At 42.9% G+C, this 13,707-nt stretch overlaps 1 protein-coding gene across 2 annotated transcripts in view; it reads right to left on the bottom strand.

Moving 5' to 3' along the window:
- Tp53bp1 (tumor protein p53 binding protein 1) overlaps positions 1–13,707 on the bottom strand; it is an 86,537-nt gene that overhangs the window by 28,747 nt on the left and 44,083 nt on the right. Inside the window, exons 13-15 of one of the 2 annotated variants that reach the window (XM_051183595.1) lie at positions 7,845–9,126; positions 2,335–2,454; positions 1,387–1,590 (exon numbers count right to left, since the gene is read on the bottom strand). In XM_051183595.1, the coding sequence (XP_051039552.1) occupies positions 1,387–1,590; positions 2,335–2,454; positions 7,845–9,126 (1,606 nt within the window). The remainder of the gene's footprint in view (positions 1–1,386; positions 1,591–2,334; positions 2,455–7,844; positions 9,127–13,707) is intronic. The other variant, XM_051183596.1, reaches the window with a different exon arrangement.

Below are 13,707 nucleotides of genomic sequence, written 5' to 3'. Positions count from 1 at the left end.
TGGAACTCAGGTTGTCAGGGGTGGTGACAGGTGCCTTCATCTGCAACCATCTCACTGTAGCTCCCCGTTTTTGAGCCTCTCTTTCAGTCTATAAACTTCCCCAGGCCTCTCCAGCATAAAAATAACAAATCTTTCTTTTATTAACCCTTCCCTTTCTCCTTCCCCATACAAACTTTTCATCAGCTCAATCTGTTGGTGTCTCCCCTTGGCCCCATTCCTCCTCAGTTACCTTCAGTATATCTCCCATCCCTTCACTACATGGACATGATTTTGCACAATCCAACTTGTCTGTTTTGTTTTTCTCTGATGATAATTTGTTAACTGTTAGCAGCCCACAGACCAAGCATTAAGTCACTATACTTTATAAAGCAGGCGATGGTCAGGGCCATCCCAGGGGGGATCGTTTAATCATCTGTGTTGTAGACAGCTCATCTCCCTACGCCACTCAACTCGTTTCTCCACAGGCTGGAGCTCTATCCTGTGTTTATTATTCTCATTCTTGTGCTGCTTTCCAGGCTGCCAGTTGTCTTTCCTGTCTCTGGTCCAAGTCGAAGCTTCATGCTTGCATGACTCCCACTCCCAGGCAACAACCCATATCCCTCTACCCCACTGGACCTCGGCTCCTGTCATCTGACACTGTCATTCTCTCCTCGGAGGCTTCCACAGCTTAATCCTACTTTCCAAGTTTCCCTCTCTGATTCTCTACAAACTCTTGTATAAGAATGCTTTCCAGGAGGGGAGGGGAGCTGAAGAGTTAGTAGTTAGGAGCACTTGTTCTTCCAGAGAACCCAGGTTTGATTCCCAGCACCCATGTGGCAGCTCACAACCATCTGTAATACCAGTCCCAGGGGATCTGACGCCCTTTTTCTTTATCCTAACCATACAAAACAACTTGCATGTCATCTGGAAAAGTGCTAACATAAATGTATAATGTAAATTCACAATCCTACACTTTGTACTCTCTTCTAGACTCTTTTATTTAAATTAAGTATTATACAGGTGCCGCAGAGGCCAGAGGTGTCATCTATTTGGAATCACAGGTGTTTGTGAACCTCTGATGTGGGTGCTGGGAACAGAACTTGGCTCCTGGAAAAGCAGTACAAGTTCTTAACCACTGAGCCATTTCTGAAGCCCTAAACTCTTCCTGAATGTTAAAAACAAGTACTCAATATGGGAGAGGTACAAGCAACAAACACTATAAAATAATAGAATGCCTCATTTTCAGATACATGACAGGGACTCGCCAAAAGCCAAAGTCAAAATCTGATAATAAACCTTTATATATACATTAACAATGATAGAGAAGTATCCATCATTAGAAATAGTACTTCCTAGAAAAACCTGGAGTAACTAATTATCTAGTACTAACAATAAAGTAAAACTTACTTTCCAGGCTAAACTGCAAAGATTCTTCACTGGCCTCTGTCTCGGGACTAACCAGTTTCATTTTCAGATACAGTTTTCCGTCCATTTCTGGGGCAGACTCAGAATCTCCTTTTTCACTCCCGAGTAGAGGATCATTGATCTCCACCATGCTTTCAGACATGACATCACTGGTTGCTATGGTGCTTTCTGGATAGTTGCCAATCCCTGAAAAGGGGGGAGGGAGGAAGAAAGAAAGAACACTAAAATACAAACATGAAAAACAGTAATTTGAAATGATCAATTTGCCTGTTTGGCTCCACCACTCTGCAGGATTAAAGAGGGTCCCTAGGATAGATCCTGTTACATTATCGACAACTACCAACTAGTGTTGACACCTGGTCTTAAGAGGAGCAACAGGATTCAGTTCCACTTCTGCATCTGGACAAAGGATGCTGCATGAGCCCTCAGCCAACCCACATCTGCCAGCATCGGGCATAGGTAGCAGGAGACTCCAGGCGGCATGACTGTTACCTCCCAGCACTGACTAGAGAAAACAAATAGGTTAATGTAGAAATCTACCTGCTGCTCCAAGGGTAGAGGATCTACATTTTCTTGCCCTGTCAAGTAGCAGACTGATCAGCCAGTGCACTGAGCACACACAGCACTTCTCCAAACTTCCTATCTCTCCATGCAAAACAGTTCCAAATCCCAGTCTATCTCTCCAGTTCTACCAGTGATGCAACAAAACTTTACACTCTGCCCTCCTTCCCTCGACCCTCTCTCTGTCCTCTTACCATCTCTCATCCCCAGCAGTAAAATCATACCCTGCTCCTCCAAACCCAACATCAGCCTTCTCAGTCAGACCAACTCCTCAGATCTAAAAGCATCACTTGCATAAAGAATGGCACCTTAGGAGGTCTTTAAGCTTTTATTTTAATGCCTTAAGTATCCTTTTTATAAATCACTCACCAATAGGTGTACTATGTCTGTTGCGATCCAATTTTAGGTGCCCAATATGAGGAGGGGTTGCACCAGTCAATGGTGGAATAATATCACCTTCTTTAGGCAAAGTGAAATGAAATGGGGTTTCTGAAATAAACAAAAATGAAAACACATAATGAAAAAAAAAAACACTGAAGTAATCATTACACAAAAATGAGAAAATACAAAAAAACAATACAAAACAAAAAACCTTCAGCTGTTCTTTTCCCAAATTCTTATTCCTATCACAATCACCAGCCATCCAAACCAATTCCCTGCTGGCTGCTAGAAAAATAGCAACTCTACAGCCATCATCAGCCTTGATCACAAGACTCCACCAGAAGACAGGCAAAAAAAAGAAACTGGCCTGAGCAACACTGGGTCATCTACAACTTAGAAACACAGATCTGGGTATGTTTGAGTCTAGAAGCATAACTTAGTTCAGGCAACCCAGAAAGTTCCTTTCTCAGCTCTGCATACTACAGGTCTTCTAAAGCAAAGTCTGATGTTACAGTCTGCTCTGAAAGGTGACAAAGATTTTCCAGGCCAAAAAAGACTTCAAAGCAGTCATTGGTTCTAACAATCAAATCTGAGGCTTTCCTTCAACTGTTCTGAACAGCACCCATTCTAGATGTAAAACCAGAGTGAAAATATTCAAACTCAATTTCTGCATCGTGGTAAATTCCCATAAGAGGCATGCCCCCAACACATGTTTAGTTGATTGCTATTAAATTATTACAAACTTCTGAAGACATAAAAGTACTTTTCAGCAAGGTGCGGCAGCACACACCTTCACTCCCAGCACTCAAAGGCAGAGGCAGGCAGGCAGGCAGATGGACACTCAAACTTAACAATAAGTGCCTTATTGTGGAAACTGTTCCTTGATGCAAAATTCCTTTGCACAATAGTGGGTACAACTTACTAAAAGTAATTTAACACCATCTCATTTCACCAGTATAATAGAGACTTGAAATGTTTTCAGGCCCCAGGGACAGCATGGCTGCTACCTTCATCTACTCTTGAAAGACCAAAAAAGTCATGTTAATGATGGACTGACCTGGAAACGAATATCTGTTCCTTGGAATTTGCTAACTTCCTCTCACAAGGCCCTGAGATAAGAAGAATTCACACTGCCCCTCCTTTCCTGTGAGTCAACAGGTGGTAAATAGGGTCCTTAGGAAACAAAGAGATAGCTACAACTCTGGTTTGCCCAGACAAAATTAATTAGCACACCCTGAGGCCCTAAGGTCTGTTGACCCTAATAGCAGACCATGCGGCCTCCAAGGGTCACTACTCAATGGACAGAGGGTCCCACCCCCTCCCTAAGCTTGTGGGTTTGCCCTTAAAAACACCTGGGCCCAGGGGAGGGGGCTTCTCTCTAGCCTGCGTGCTGGAGGAGCCCGTTTGCGCAAACATTTCCTGTTCATTAAAGCCTCTTGCGTTTTGCAGCAACTGGACTGGACATTGAGTTCTTGGGGTATCGACCGAACCTGGAAGACTCCTCATTCTGAGGGTCTTACAGTCTTCAATGCTTCAGTTCTGCATAACTCAGCCTACCAATCATTTTCTCTACCTAAAGTCGAGTTCTTTCAACAGTATAACCAGATATACAGCTGGATAACACAGCTTTCGACAAACTTGCTTTGAAATCCTTTGAGGTTTTCAATACAGGGTCAATTCCTAACCCTTTGGCCTAGAGAGACGGTTCAAGCAGTTAAGAACACTTTGCAGAGGACCCAAATTTGGTTCCCAGAGCCAACATGGTAGCACACAACCATCCATAACTCCAGCTGAAAGGGATCTGATGCCCTCTCTGGCTTCTGTGAGCACCAAGCATGCACACGGTCCACAAACATACATGTAGGCAAAACACTCATACATATAAAATTAGTCTAAAAATACTGTTAAATCCTTATTCTTTAGTCAGTGTGCAGTTAACTCCAATCTTTCTTAATTATTCATGTTCAATCCTCCAAATGCCTTTCCATTTTTCTGCACTTACCCAGCCATCTGAAAATCACCGTTAATAGATTATCGACAAGCAGTGGTGGTGCATGCCTTTAACCCCAGCACTCGGTAAGCAGAGGCAGGCAGATCTCTGTGAGTTCGAGGTGCCTCAAGTGTGTGATGGCACACAAATGGAGGGCAAGAACAACTTACAGAAAGTTTACCACGTGGGTCCCAGAATGGAACTCAGATCACCAGGCTTGGATGTAGGCACCTTTACCCAATGAACCATCTTGCCAGTCCATTATTTATTTAATTTTTGAGACAGTATCTCATGAAACTCAGGCTAGTCTCAAACTGCCTCTGTAGCCAAGAATGACCCTGGCCTTCTGATCTTCCTGCCTCCACCTCCACGGTGCTGGGATTACAGGTGGAACCATCACACCAAATTTATTCAGTGACGGAAATAGAACCCAGGCTTCATGTTGGGCAGACTACCAAATAAACTACATTCCATCTTTTGAAACTGAAAAATCATTAACTTTTCACATTCCTCTTTTTTCAATCCTCCTAAGTTTTAGCAACTAAATAACTGTATTCTATGTTTTTGTTTGTTTTGCAATGAGGGGATCAAACCTAGGGCCTTAGAAAATCAAGGCAAGCACTATACTAATGAGTTACACCTCCAACTCATCCATAAACTGTATTTTAAGCATGCAATAGTTTTTCTATTTCTTTTGCATCAGGAACTATTATTCTTCATGTTCTAATTTCTAAGTAAAGCTTTTGTTTTCTTTTTTTACATATCTATTTTTAACTCCTGTCCCCAGACACAGGTGGAGACTCCAGCTATTTGAGGATAGTGATGTCATTGTTTCTTTTGAGCTGAACACTAGGCCATCTTAGTCCCAGAGGCTTTCTCATACATGGCATAAACTAAATCAGGCCTATGCTTAACTAAATTCCTAAATCTTTTTTTTTAAAGGTATTTATTTTTATTTTTTGCATGGGTGTTGTGCCTCATACATGTCTGTCCCTCTAGTGTCTGCAAAGGCCAGAAAATGGCATCAGACTCTCTGAAGCTAGAGTTTATAGGCATTTGTAGGTGTAGAAACCAAATTCTGGTCCTCTGGAAGAGCAGTAAGCAGCCTCAACCACTGAGCCATCTCTCCAGTTACAACTTTTAATTTCTTAATCTTTCATAATCATTTCAAAAAAATGACTGTCCAACCATTATTTTCATTGCTTTTTTTTCTATTCAATAAATTGAGGAATAGGTGTGGGACATACATATATTCAGACAAAACACCCATACACATAAAACTTTTTTGTGGCGATGTCTTATTTGTAATCTAACAAAGTTTTCCTAAAGATCAGAGGGCTGAGCTAGCCACTAGTTAACCATAGAGGTCGGAGGTCTGTACAGACAGACAGGATTGATATGGCTGGGCGGAGAAAGGAATATAAGACAAGAGACGACAGGAGTTCAGCCTCCTTTTGGTCTGAGGATTTCATAGAGGTAAGAGCTCTAGTGGCTGCTCTGCTTCTCTGATCTTTCGGCTTTCACCTCCTAATATCTGACTCCAGGTTTTTATTATTAAAACCAATTAGAACTTTTGCTATATATATACATTTTATTTTAAGACAACTAAATTTTTTTTTTCCTTCCCTCCCAACTCCTTCCAGTGCTGGACACTGAATTCAAGGTTTTACATCCTAACCCTAAAGGAGAATCACTTCTTAAGAAGAAAAGGGAGGAACCACTTTAGGATACCTCCCCAATGTAGGGAACAGACACTGAACTTATCAACCAAATGAGAGAGGGAGGCAGGGAGGGAGGGAGGGAGGGAAGTCAAGAGATTGATGTGGGGAGGGAAAGAAGAAGTCTAAGGGAGGAGGAAGGGAAGATGAGGAAGGAGAAGAGGGAAGGAGAGGAGGGGGGTTAAGGGGAAAGGGAAGGGGGGAAGTAGAAGGATGTGAGGCTGGTTAGGAGAGGGAGGAGAGGGGGCAGAGGGGTGAAGGGAGAGGCAAGGAGTAGGAAACAAGTAATTTTCCAGCATTTTCGGTAATCCAGACTAATATTAGTAAAATACATTTTAATATGGCAGTGTCATGACAAAAAATAATTCATCCTGGCAACTAACTGCATAAGCTGTCATAGTACTCATGAAGAATAGCATTCATGAAGAATACTATTATCATAACAACTAATATTTCAGTGTCTTAGAATATTCTTCTGCATACAACTATGAAAAGCAATTAAAAGGTATTCCTGGCAGGCATGGTGGCAGCTGCAACCCCAGCACCTGAGACATGCATGGTACTACAAACCTTGTCAAAGGCCCATGACTAGGGAGCTCACAGCCACACCTACTATTATGTTAGACATCAAGCTGTCAAATGCCGTCTAAGTATTTACATTTCTACCTATAGGTGTATGTTGCTCTCAACTGTGGTCAGAAAAGCTTCTTTCTGCAGTGGGCAACAGTTAAGGCAACTCCTGTCTAGTCAAGTTACAGGTTCAAATGACCATGAGTGCTCCAAGCTGGGGTGAAGCATGTCCTTTAACCGCCCCAATCCATGGCTTTGCAGGAGAGGGGGAAAGAATGTAAGAGCTGGTGGATGAGGGAAGAGGTGCTGGCTCTAGACATGGCATGGCTGTTACATACATCAACTCTTGGCACCTACGGTTCCCTGCACTGGACCTGCACAAGATCAGCCAGTCAAAGTTCCACAGGGATGGAGAAGGCACTACTAGCAGCTGATGGTTGCTGAAAAAGGACTGTCCCTTATGGAAATAGCCACAGGTAGGTTACACATGCGCCAGTGGATGGCCTCAAAAACATGTATGTATGGGTAACACTGGCTGGACTCAGGGGGTGGAGGGTTAGTAACATACCAATAAAAGAAGGATGGGAGGGTAATGGGGACAGGGGCACCAGAAGTTTGGAGGAAGGTAATGGTGGATGGATATAATCAAAATACATTGTGTAAATCTATGAAATTTCCAAATAATAAATCTAAAATATTGTTTTAAAATAAAATTATTAAATATCAGGAAAAAAGAAAATGTGAGGCCAGTCTGAACTGTAAAAATGAAACCTTGAACCAAAAAAGACAAAGACAGATACATAGATAGACAAACAGAGAGAGAGGATAAGATATAAAAAGAAAGGAATCTCTGTACTTGTTAGGGATACAGGAATAGCTCACTCATGGTACCTGCAGAGCTCACAAGAGATTAACCATGGGGTGAGCAGGGGAGCCTCAAGGGCAGGACCTAAGTAGAAAAAAATAAACTGGTGCAATTCCTAATTACACATACTGACTACTACTAAATTATGGTGCTGATAAATCTCAAATGCTCTTTGGTCATACAAATAACTACAACTATGAAAGAAAACTACAAACACCAATCTCAGACTTCCCAAGTACCAAGTATTATTTCCTAAGGCTAACGTGAAGTTCTGACACAGTGTGAGAGCTCTTTTACCTTCCTTTCCAAGCCGGCACCTGGCTGGACAGCTCAAAATGAATCTACCATCACTCACCACTAGAACTTTCACAGAAACTTTGTGAGTCACGGGCAGGGGCCTTCAGAAGCTGCTGGGACGCGCCCTCTGACCCCAGCTGCTGGGCATCAGCCACTTTTGCGTCTATGGTCACTGGACTGTCTTTCTCTTGAAGCTCGAGCTGCTGCGTCTCCTGGTCAGGTCTGGGAGGTTCGTCAGTCACTGAAGGCAAAGGAGGCTGTGAACAGTCTTCCTCTACAGAGTCCTTTCCTGTGGTCTCTGCTTTCACATCTCCATCACACTCTACAATCTTTTCTTCCGTCTCTGGCGCCACATCCTCCCAGGAGTGGGAATCTGAGCATTTCTCCTCTCCCTCCAAAGGTTCGCAGGGAACAATTCTTGGTGAGGGCTCCTTCGTATCAACGATAACAACACTGGAGTCCTCAGAAGTGACTTCTTCCCAGGCCTCTGGCTCCTTATGCTCTGACTCCTGGTCCAGTACCGGCAGCTTCTGGGGGGAGTCTACACTAATTACAGCGGGTTCCACTTCCATGGCCTCTGGGCATTCTTCTTTGGGCAGCTCCTTCTGAAGACACAATGCCTGGGACTGAGTTTCAGTCAGAGAAAGGTGCAGTGGGATACTTTCCATCGTTTCTTCCTTGGGCTCCTCTCTGTGACTTTCACAGGGAGTCTCGGGGACTTCTTCTACCTCAGATCCTGAAAACCCCTCCTCTGGATGCTGTTCTTTAATTTCCATAGCTTCTTCCTGATCTAAGACACTGGAAAGTGTCTCAGACCGAGCAGCTGGAGATGGAACTGCCTGACTCCCAGAATCACAAGTGAGATCAATGCAAACATCTTCAGCAACAGTTTCTTCCCTGCCTTTATTACCAGCAGCTAAATCACCATGGTCACCTCTGTTCTCTGTGGTACTCCCGTTTGTTTTCTCGTCACTCTCGTTCATTTCCACGTGGTCATCTTGTGCTGGATTCATCAGGATATCATCATTTTCAGCAGGAAGTTTAGAATTGGTGACAGGAGACAACGGTTCAGTGTCCTCAATCGGTGTGTTCTCTGCATCACCCTCACTCCTGGGAGAAGCCAAGCTCTCCATCTTTGAGGACTGACTACACTCACTTGTAGAAAGCATCAGTTTGCAAGACTCCCCTGTCAAGGAGAGCCCAAGGTCAGCAGTGAAATTCTTTGGTTCACTCTCTGAAGTCTTAGAACACTCCACAGTCAAAGATGAGCTATGCAGATCGCCACCTTTCCTCCCATCACTTGACCCTTCTTCCAAACTTGGTGATGGAAGAAAAATATCCTAAGGAGGGATAAAAAAAAAGTCAAGCTATCAGTTGTCCAGTTCACGTTTCTTTTATATCTAACCTTTGAATTCACCTACATTTCTAAATCAATTTTACAAAAATTAAAGAACTATACCTAGGGCTATAATAATTCCAGAACTCCAAATCTTACAACCGGTCTTTCAACTACATCAGTCATTCTGTTTAGTGCTGTTCTTATAAAATCAGCGTAATCCAAAACAAAAACCTAAAGTACAAACTTATTAAACACAAGAATATTCAAACGTTTCGGGCAGAGAAACAAAGGCAAGAGAATCTCTGTGAGTTTTAAGATCTACAGAGGAAGTTCCAGAAGAGCCAGGATTACATAGAGAAGCCCTGTCTCAAAAAACAAAACAATAATAAAAACTCCAACCAGGCTGCAGTAGTGCTTGCTTTAATCCCAACATTCAAGAGGCAAAGGCAGATGGATCTCTATGAATTCGTTCTATGAATTCAAAGCCAGCCTGGTCTATAAAGTGAGTTCCAGGATAGCCTGAGCTGTTAGACAGAGAAACCCTGTCTCGAAAAAAGAAACAAAAAATTTAAAACGACAAAAAATTCAAAATTTATACAAAGCCCTGGGCATCATGGAACATGTCAATAATCTCAGAGCTTGAGAGGCAAACATGAATAGACCAATTAATTATTCATTCACTCATTCATTCATTCATTTGGGTTTTTGGGTTTTTTTTGGGATAAGATTTATCTGTATAATAGCCCTGGTTGTCCTGGAACTCATTCTGTAGACCAGGATAGCTCCAAACTCACAGAGATAAGCCTGCCTCTGCCTCCTGAGTGCTGGGATTAAAGGCATGAGCCACCACTGCCCAGCAGTTTTTTTTTAATTGGTTATTAGTATTGGTGGTGGTGGTGGTAGTGTATGTATGTGTATGTTTGTATATATATATATATGTGCATATGAGCATGGGTACCATACATAGCATATGTGTTGATCAGCAAAACTCTCATTAGTCAGCTCTGTCTTTCTACCTTTAAGTATAACATGGAAATTTGACACATAGTGAAAAAAATGAGGTAACATTCAAATTAAAATGGTAGATTCAATATCAACTTTATTATTGCTGAAACCATGCTAAGCAATGGTAAAAGTATTTTTATCTAACATGCATGTCTCAAGAAAAAAAGTGACAATCTACTTGGTAGACAAGTGAAAGGTAATTACAAGGCCAAATAAGAGAAGGTCAAGAAGTTACCAGAGTACCAGCATGCCCCATGCCACCTTCCCCCCAAAAGGACTTGTCAGCAGTATCAGCTAATTCTAAAAGTGATGGTAAGGGTGCTGCTAAAACAGGACAAGGGCTGCCTGGAAGTCTATTTAAGAAGCAGTTCAACGCCCATACCCTCGTTCCCTGCCCCCCTCTGCCCTGAGAAAATCAAACACAATGCCCTGGACTGGAGAACAGGAGGCCCAGGTATGAGTGTGCCATCCTAAAGTTAGAGGGATTAAAGACAATCTATCCCAAACCTTCTTCCTTTACAGGACTTCTATATAATGGCAACAAGCCCTGTACCCAGCAGGCAGGGGATTCGACTTTCCTGGGGAATATGACAAACCCAAGACAATCGGGATTCTGACACTAAGGCACACCTGACATGATGCACCAGCAGATCACACTAATGGGGACCAGAAGAAGTCCCAACTGTCACCTCAGAAGTATTAATCCAGAGTGCTGCTTTCTCACTCTTAAATATCAGCAAATAAGGAAGAGCTCTCATTTAAAAGACAGCAAGAGCCAGAGCTGGGTAGAAGGCTGGGTTCAATCTCCAGAACCCACACGACAGCTCACAACTGTCTCTAACTCCAGTTTCAAAGGATCTGACACCTTCATATAGACATACATGCAGTCAAAATTAACAATGCACATAAGATAAAAATAAATCATTAAAAAGAAAGGGGAGTTCTGGAGAGATGGCTTAAAGGTTAGGAGCACTGGCTGCTCTTTTAGAGGTCCTGAGTTCAATTCCTAGTAACCACATGGTGGATCACAGCCATCTGTAATGAGATCTGGTGCCCTCTTCTAGCATGCAGGCACACATAATATAAAAATAAATCTTTAAAAAAATAAATAAAAGACAGCAATGGCCAGCAAGATGGCTCAGTAGGCATGGTGGTCTAAATAGAAATGGCAGCCCCATAGGCTCTAAATTTAAATGCTTAGCTGCCAAGGAGTGGTACTATTTGAATGGATTAGAAGGACTAGGAATTTGAGGTTTTAAGGGGGTTTTAAAACACCACACCAAGCCCACCCTCCCTCTCTCTCCCTTCCTCTCTCCCTCAATCCCTCTCTCCCTCTCCCCCCATCCCCCCACCCCCGCCCTGCCTACTGATCGTGATGTAGCTCTGAGCTACTGCTCCAGTGCCTGCCTACATGCTGCCATGCTCCCCATCAAGGTAATAAAGGACTATACTTCTAAAACTGTAAGCAAAGCCCCAATTAAATGTTTTCTCTTATAATAGTATGATGGGAGATGTCATTTTATGAATATTTTTCTCTTAATGGTTAATGAATAAAGCACTGTTAGCCAATAGGAAAGCAAGAAAGGCGGGACTAGTAAACTAGGAAGAGAAAGGAAGGAGTAGGGAGGAGTTTCAACATGTAGGAAGAGAGCAGAACGCTGGACCCTCTCTCCAGTAAGATAAGACCACATGGAAATCTTAGATTAATAGAAATGGGTTAATATTTAAGACAGAGCTAGCCAATAAGAAATGCTAGTAACAGGCCAACAGAATTATATCTAATACAGCATCTCTGTGTGTTATTTGGGGCTGGTGTGGCTATGGGACCAGGCTAGTGGGAAAACTTACTCCTAACAGTAGTAGCCATGCTAAAATTAGAAACACCAATGACAGCTTATGATGGAGAGGATGTGGAGAAAGAGGAACACTCCTCCACTGCTGGTGGGAGTATAGACTTGTACAGCCATTTTGGAGATCAGTATGGCGGTTCCTCAGTCTACCACAGGACCCAGCAATCCCCCTCTTAGGCATATACCCAAATGATCCACATCCATGCAACAAAGACATGTGCTCAACTATGTTCATAGCAGCATTATTTGTAAAACTATGTTCATAGCAGCATTATTTGTAATAGTAAGAACCTGGAAGCAACCTAGATGTCCCTCAACTGAAGAATGGATAAAGAAAATGTGGCGCATTTACACAATGGAATACTACTCTGCGGAAAAAAACAATGGAATCTTGAAATTCGCAGGCAAGTGGATGGAACTTGAAGAAACCATCCTGAATGAGGTAACCCAGTCACAAAAAGAGGAGCATGGTATGTACTCACTCATATATGGATTTTAGACCTAGAACATAAGAATCACCAGCCTATAATTCACACCGCCAGAGGAACTAGGATACATGGTGGATTCTAAGAGATTCATATAAGGTCCCTCACAGAAGGGGGAAAAGACAAGTTCTCCAGAGCACATGGGGAGGGGGCGCAGTAAGTGGAGAGGGAACTAGGAGAAAGAGAAGGGGAGGAGAGGAAAGCACATGGGACTAGGAAGATTGAGTCAGGGGAGGAATAGAAGACAGAAAAGTGGGGGAGGGAGAGAGGGAGAGAGAGAGAGAGAGAGAGAGAGAGAGAGAGAGAGAGAGAGAGAGAGAGAGAGAGAGAAAACATAAAAGAGGGAGCCATAGATTTAAAAAGAAAATTGAACCTAAAGAAATGTCTAAAGACCTACAAGACTGACTCCAACTAACAATTTGAGCAACCGTGGAAAGGCTACCATAAATGCCCTTCCCTGATAATGAGATCAACGACTAACTTATCCACCATCACGGAGCCCTTATCTAGTACCTGTTGGAAACAGAAGCAAACACCCACAACTAAACATTGAGCCGAACTAGAATCCAGATGCAGAGAGGGAGGACAAGACCATGCTGCAGAAATACATAGAGACAGCTGACCTGAACAAGGAGGAGCTAACGGCCCCAAGACTGATAGCTGGGAAGCCAGCATGGTGACTCAGATCCCCTGAATATGGGTCTCAGCTAGAAGGACTGAGCAGTCTAAGGGACCTCAGACAGTGGAGCCAGGATGTATTCCTGGTGCACAAAAGGACTTTGCGAACATATCCCCCATGGAGACAGGAGAGAAGTCCTAGTCCCTACTTCAAATGACTTGACAGATTTAGATGACCCCTCTCCTGGATGGCATCACCCTACATGTGGAGTGGGGGAGATGGAAGGGGAGGGTGGTCAGGGTGCATGTGGGGGGGGGGAAGGAGGGAGGAAGGGAAGGAGGGAGAGGGAACTGGGATCGATATGTAAAAAAAAAAAAATAAAAAATAAAGAAAAAAAAAAAAAAAAAAAAAACAATAGTAGCCATGGTCATAGTGTCTCTTCACAGCAACAGAACAATGATTAAGATTAGAAGTAAAGGCACTTGCTCGTCAAGTCTGTTGACTGAGTTTGGTTCCCAGACCCACAAGAAAGACCTCCACACATTTACTAGGCCATACACACACACCAAATGAATTAAATGTAAAAGACATCGAAACAAGTTGGAGACATAGTTCAGTCGGAA

This window comes from Phodopus roborovskii, unplaced genomic scaffold (genome assembly GCF_943737965.1).
Source record: "Phodopus roborovskii unplaced genomic scaffold, PHOROB, whole genome shotgun sequence".
Lineage (NCBI taxonomy): Eukaryota > Metazoa > Chordata > Mammalia > Rodentia > Cricetidae > Phodopus > Phodopus roborovskii.
The sequence above is the reverse complement of the archived record's forward strand: the minus strand, read 5'-3'. Positions and strand labels throughout refer to the sequence as shown.